The sequence below is a fragment of the Nematolebias whitei genome, chromosome 13, assembly GCF_014905685.2.
Source record: "Nematolebias whitei isolate Nwh7 chromosome 13, NemWhi1, whole genome shotgun sequence".
In the NCBI taxonomy this organism is placed as follows: domain Eukaryota; kingdom Metazoa; phylum Chordata; class Actinopteri; order Cyprinodontiformes; family Rivulidae; genus Nematolebias; species Nematolebias whitei.
The window spans coordinates 29618263-29624262 of NC_056510.1; the positions used below are offsets into that span (position 1 = coordinate 29618263).

A 6000-nucleotide genomic window follows, 5' to 3' on the forward strand; every position below is an offset into this window, starting at 1 on the left:
GGTTTTATCATGTAATATGTAAAAGTGGCTATTAATGACACAATCGGCTTGCCATAGACTGCCATCGTCGTCTACCTGGAGCAACCGTAAAATCGGCTTCATTTTGCAGCGCCGACCCGGCAAAATGAAGCTGATTTGACCACTGAAGTGCATTTATTAAATAAAAGTTAAACTGAGACACACCTTTACTATAATGTCGAGCAAAAAAATAATAGTTTAAGTGGTTATCTTGTTAAATTTCGAAGAAATGCACAGCAAGTCGTCCCTCTGCGCCTTCATATTTCCGCATATCGGCTTTTGAAAATGCAGCTGATATGACCATCTGAGAGCATTTATTAAGCAAATGTTAGACTGAGATACACCTTTACTATAATTTTGAGCAAACAAATTAATGTTTTTAGGTGGTTATCTTCTTAAAAATTTGAAGAAATGCACAGCGAGTCTCCCCTCTGCGCGTGCCCGCTTCTGTTAATAGGGTTTTGAAATGCAGCTGATTTGACCGTCAAAAGTGCATTTATTAAGGAAAAGTTAAACTAAGACACCTTTACTATAATTCTGAGCAAACAAGTAAATGTTGTTAAGTATTAATCTTGTTACATTATTGTTAAAGTCCTACCGTGCACGCTCCTGTGGCCGCCATTTGGCAGCCAAACGATTTTTGGCACAACACCGGCCCACATTTCCAGGTTGTAAGCGCTGACGCATAATAGATGTGACGTATACAGCGAAGCGAGGTATTTATGGATTTTTTCATTTTATTAGATATATTTGGACTGATGGGACTTACAGGTCCTTCTCAAAAAATTAGCATATTGTGATAAAGGTCGTTATTTTCCATAATGTAATGATAAATATGAAAAACTTTCATATATTTCAGATTCATTGCACACCAACTGAAATATTTCAGGTCTTTAATTGTTTTAATACTGATGATTATGGCATACAGCTCATGAAAACCCAAAATGTCTGTCCCAAAAAATTAGCATATCATGAAAAGGTTCTCTAAACAAGCTATTAACCTAACCTTCTGAATCAACGACGTAACTCTAAACACCTGCAAAAGATTCCTGAGGCTTTTAAAAACTCCCAGCCTTGTTCATTACTCAAAACCGCAATCATGGGTAAGACTGCCGACCTGACTGCTGTCCAGAAGGCCATCATTGACACCCTCAAGCAAGAGGGTAAGACACAGAAAGAAATTGCTGAATGAATAGGCTGTTCCCAGAGTGCTGTATCAAGGCACCTCAGTGGGAAGTCTGTGGGAAGGGAAAAGTGTGGCAGGAAACGCTGCACAACGAGAAGAGGTGACCGGACCCTGAGGAGGATTGTGGAGAAGGGCCGATTCCAGACCTTGGAGGACCTGCGGAAGCAGTGGACTGAGTCTGGAGTAGAAACATCCAGAGCCACCGTGCACAGGCGTGTGCAGGAAATGGGCTACAGGTGCCGCATTCCCCAGATCAAGCCACCTTTGAACCAGAAACAGCGGCAGAAGCGCCTGACCTGGGCTACAGAGAAGCAGCACTGGACTGTTGCTCAGTGGTCCAAAGTACTTTTTTCGGATGAAAGCAAATTTTGCATGTCATTCGGAAATCAAGGTGCCAGAGTCTGGAGGAAAACTGGGGAGAAGGAAATGCCAAAATGCCAGAAGTCCAGTGTGAAGCCCCCTACAGTCAGTGATGGTCTGGGGTGCCATGTCAGCTGCTGGTGTTGGTCCACTGTGTTTTATCAAGGGCAGGGTCAATACAGCTAGCTATCAAGAGATTTTGGAGCACTTCATGCTTCCATCTGCTGAAAAGCTTTATGGAGATGAAGATTTTATTTTTCAGCACGACCTGGCACCTGCTCACAGTGCCAAAACCACTGGTAAATGGTTTACTGACCATGGTATTACTGTGCTCAATTGGCCTGCCAACTCTCCTGACCTGAACCCCATAGAGAACCTGTGGGATATTGTGAAGAGAAAGTTGAGAGACGCAAGACCCAACACTCTGGATGAGCTTAAGGCCGCTATCGAAGCATCCTGGGCCTCCATAACTCCTCAGCAGTGCCACAGGCTGATTGCCTCCATGCCACGCCGCATTGAAGCAGTCATTCATGCAAAAGGATTCCCGACCAAGTATTGAGTGCATAACTGAACGCGATTATTTGAAGGTTGGCGTTTTTTGTATTAAAAACACTTGTCTTTCATTGGTGGGATGAAATATGCTAATTTTTTGGGACAGGCATTTGGGGTTTTCATGAGCTGTATGGGCAGCACGGTGGCGCAACTGGTAGAGCTGCTGCCTCTCAGCGAGCAGGTCCTTGGTTCAAACCCCGGTCCAGGGGCCTTTCTGGGTGGAGTTTGCATGTTCTCTCTGTGCATGCGTGGGTTTTCTCCGGGTGCTCCGGTTTCCTCCCACAGACCAAAAACATGCATGTTAGGCTGATTGGTAACTCTAAATCGTCCCTAGGTGTGAATGAGAGAGTGAATGGTTGTTTGTCTCGTTTGTCTCTATGTGGCCCTGTGATGGACTTGCGACCCATCCAGGGTGTACCCCGCCTCTCGCACAGTGATTGCTGGACATGGGCACCAGCGACCCCCGTGACCCAAAATGGAATAAGCGGGTAAAGATAATGGATGGATGGATGGATGAGCTGTATGCCATAATCGTCAGTATTAAAACAATTAAAGACCTGAAGTATTTCAGTTGGTGTGCAATGAATCTGAAATATATGAAAGTTTCATTTTTATCATTACATTATGGAAAATAATGCCCTTTATCACAATATGCTAATTTTTTGAGAAGGACCTGTATAGGGCGGTGCGATGTGTATGGCGGAAAATATGGTAGCTATATTTTAACTTTGTGCTTTGGATTTTCTCACTTGTGCAGTTTTTTTGGGGATTGCTGTTCAAAAACAGTATCATTTTCAAACTTCTTTTATCTTTGTCTTTAGCCAAAGTTTAGTATGTTTAGTAAAGCAAGATAAAGAGCAGCATGTCTGATCGTTCTTAGAGGTCTCTGTCTTTAAGGGCCAGAAAGTAAAGGTTAACATTTCCATTATAAATGAGATGCAGTGAAGCAGCTCGATGGAAGTATCATTTCCACTCTTTATTCTGACAGCAGCCAGGCCTCTAGTGTCAGGACTGATACAAAAAGAAGCAAGGCAGTTCCCCTTCACAGCACGTTCCCCAGAATATATGTAAGAGGTTTAAAGGCCAGCCTAATGAAAAGCTTGAGTTTAACTCTGAATATGTCAACACATTCCCAATCCGTTTTATTTTTTCGTGGTCAGTTTGGAAATCCCTTTCCCCCTAGTGGATTTTTAAACACTGTCCAAATGACTCCACCAACAGGATAACATTAGAGAGAATAGTTGAGAACCACAGGCTTGGAGCAGCAGACTCATCACAGACCCACATCATTCACATAAAGCACACATAATACCCTGAGGTTCCCAAACCAGACACCTCTCCACGACTGAGCCTTGAGATCCTGTCCATGAAAACTACAAACAGGATTGGAGACGAGGAACAGCGCTGGTGGAGTCCAAGCTGCGCTGAGAACGAGCTCAATTTTGTGCCAGAATATGGACACAGCTCCTGCTTTGGTGATACAGGGACTGGACAGTTCTTGGTAACCCAGGACTCATGCAGCATCCCCCACAGAATGCAAATACAAACAATTGGGGCCTTTCCCAGAAAAGCTAAGTGTGATGCACTAATTTTATGGTTGTGTAGAAACATCCATTCATATCTTTACCTGCTTCTTTCTTTTCGGGTTGTGGGGGGTCACTGGTGCCCATGTCCAGCTGTCACTGTGTGAGAGGCAGGGGACACCCTGGACATGTCTCCAGCCCATCACCAGGACACACAGAGACAAAAATCATTCACACAGTTACCTTGGGACAATTTAGAGTTACCAATCAGACTAACATGCATGTTTTTGGTCTGTGGGAAGAAGTTGGAGTACCCGGAGAAAACCCACACATGCACAGAGAGAACATGCAAACTCCACCCAGAAAGGCTCCCCGGCCGGGATTTATTCCGGTCAGCCTTCTCACTGGGAGGCAACAGCACTACCAGCTGAGCCACCGTGCCACCAGTAGAAAATGCCACGGTGCAGCATGGTGTGTTAAAAAAAAGCCTTTATTTAACCACCATCAATGTTAGAGATGGACTCTTGGAGTTTGGAAACAACTTGTTTCCACATTTGTTGGAGTAAATTTCTACATGTTGGATTCTCTGACATGTTTAATGTTTAAAATGTAAATGGACTGTACTTATATAACACCTTTCTATCTTATTTCAAGACACTCAAAGCACTTTACACTACAATCTGTGTCCTCATTTACCCATTCACACAGCACTCTACTAGATCTCTACAAAGCTAATCGAACAAATCATTCTAAAGAGACTAATCAGAGCTTTAGATCACATTCATACACTGATGGGACACACATCAGAGGCTATGAGGGGTTCAGTGTCTTGCCCAGGAACACTTCAACATGTGACTGCTGGTGGATTTGAACCCCCAACTCTTGCATTGGAGGACGACTGCTCTAACCACTCAGCCACAGCTGCCCTAAAATGTAGTGAAATCACACTTTTACAGAAATCCTAAAAAAAAAACCAAAAAAAAAAAACACTGTTTCTTTCTACGCAAACAATCAGCTTCTTTTTCTGAAGGTACCTGCATGCATGCACCTTAACTGATCTTACTCTCCTGTTTGCTGCTTTTTAACTTGGATACTGGAAATCGGTGAATGGCTGTTTAATTTTCCAGAATATTCCATTTGTGATCAGTCAGGAGACTTCTGTTGTATGCATTTGTCTTAAGTCATGCTTGTGCGCTGAAGGTTACACGTGCTTGCATTAATAAAAGGTGCTTTGAAGAGGGTTGGTGTAACGTGACGCCTTGCGTTTTCAGCAGGTGTCTCTGACACAACTGTCTTCTATTGTAGCAATGGGGAAGGCAGGAAAAGAACCCTGTCAAGCTGCAGCAATGACTCGCTGAGTGGAGGTCTCCCTCAGACCCTACACAGGGTCTCCTGGAGACAGAAGATCTTCCTGAGAGTTGCGTCACCAATGAACAAGCCATCTGCATCCATGCAGCACACAGGTGCAGTAACACAATCCTTTTAACAGTTGTGCAGCGAGTTAGCATTTAATGACACGAATAATTCACAAGTACACAGAACAAAAGCTCAGTGCATATAGATTTATTTTTTATTTATTTTTAAGAAACTACATAGCTAAATGCAGCTAAGTAAAATAAAAAGGTTTAGCTTTTAACATTTGATTGTTTTATTTTTAATGCGTTGGGAGGGTGACTGTAGGACCTCTGAGTGTGTCGAGGGGCGTCTGGCACCAGGATGTTATGAACTGGTGGTGTGGCTGATACTCGCCACTCACAGCATGTGTGAAGTTTGAAGGTCAGATAAGCAAATGGACTGTACTTCCCATGTTGCTCATATTCAAAAAGCGTTCAATACAAAAGTACATGTTGCTCATACTGTTTCTGGACCAGTATGACAGTGTGACAGGGTTAAGAAGTTGTGGTTTAGAGCAGTGGTTCCCAATCCTGGTCCTTGAGGAACATCATCCTGCATGTTTTAGTTGTTTCCCTGCTCCAACACACCTGATTCTGTGCTTTAATTACTTCCTCATGTTCTGCAGAAGCCTGTTAATCACCTATTAATTAAAATCATGTGTGTCGGAGCAGAGAAACAACTAAAACATGCAGGATGGTGTTCCTCAAGGACAAACGTTGGGAACCCCTGGTTTAGAGGACCTAAAGTGCAAATGTTGTTGCGAAGGTATTAAATTGAGCAAAAACTTTATTAAAATGAAAGGCTTATCATTAGGGGTGGCCAATTTGGCTCAAATATCATATTGTGGTGTTTCAGAGCATTCTGACGATAACAATAAATTTTGTGATGTAATAAAACAAACAAACAGAAATCGTAGTTATTTATTTGACAAAATTAACTTAACATGTTGCTTTGCAGTATTATATA

At 42.9% G+C, this 6000-nt stretch overlaps 2 protein-coding genes across 2 annotated transcripts in view; both read left to right on the forward strand.

Annotated features, from left to right (window-relative positions):
- The window catches only part of klf12b (Kruppel-like factor 12b), a 267312-nt gene that overhangs the window by 80542 nt on the left and 180770 nt on the right, over positions 1–6000 (forward strand). The window lies entirely within an intron of this gene.
- The window catches only part of tbc1d4 (TBC1 domain family, member 4), a 58038-nt gene that overhangs the window by 30123 nt on the left and 21915 nt on the right, over positions 1–6000 (forward strand). Inside the window, exon 13 of the mRNA XM_037687052.1 lies at positions 4945–5102. Within this exon, the coding sequence (XP_037542980.1) occupies positions 4945–5102 (158 nt within the window). The remainder of the gene's footprint in view (positions 1–4944; positions 5103–6000) is intronic.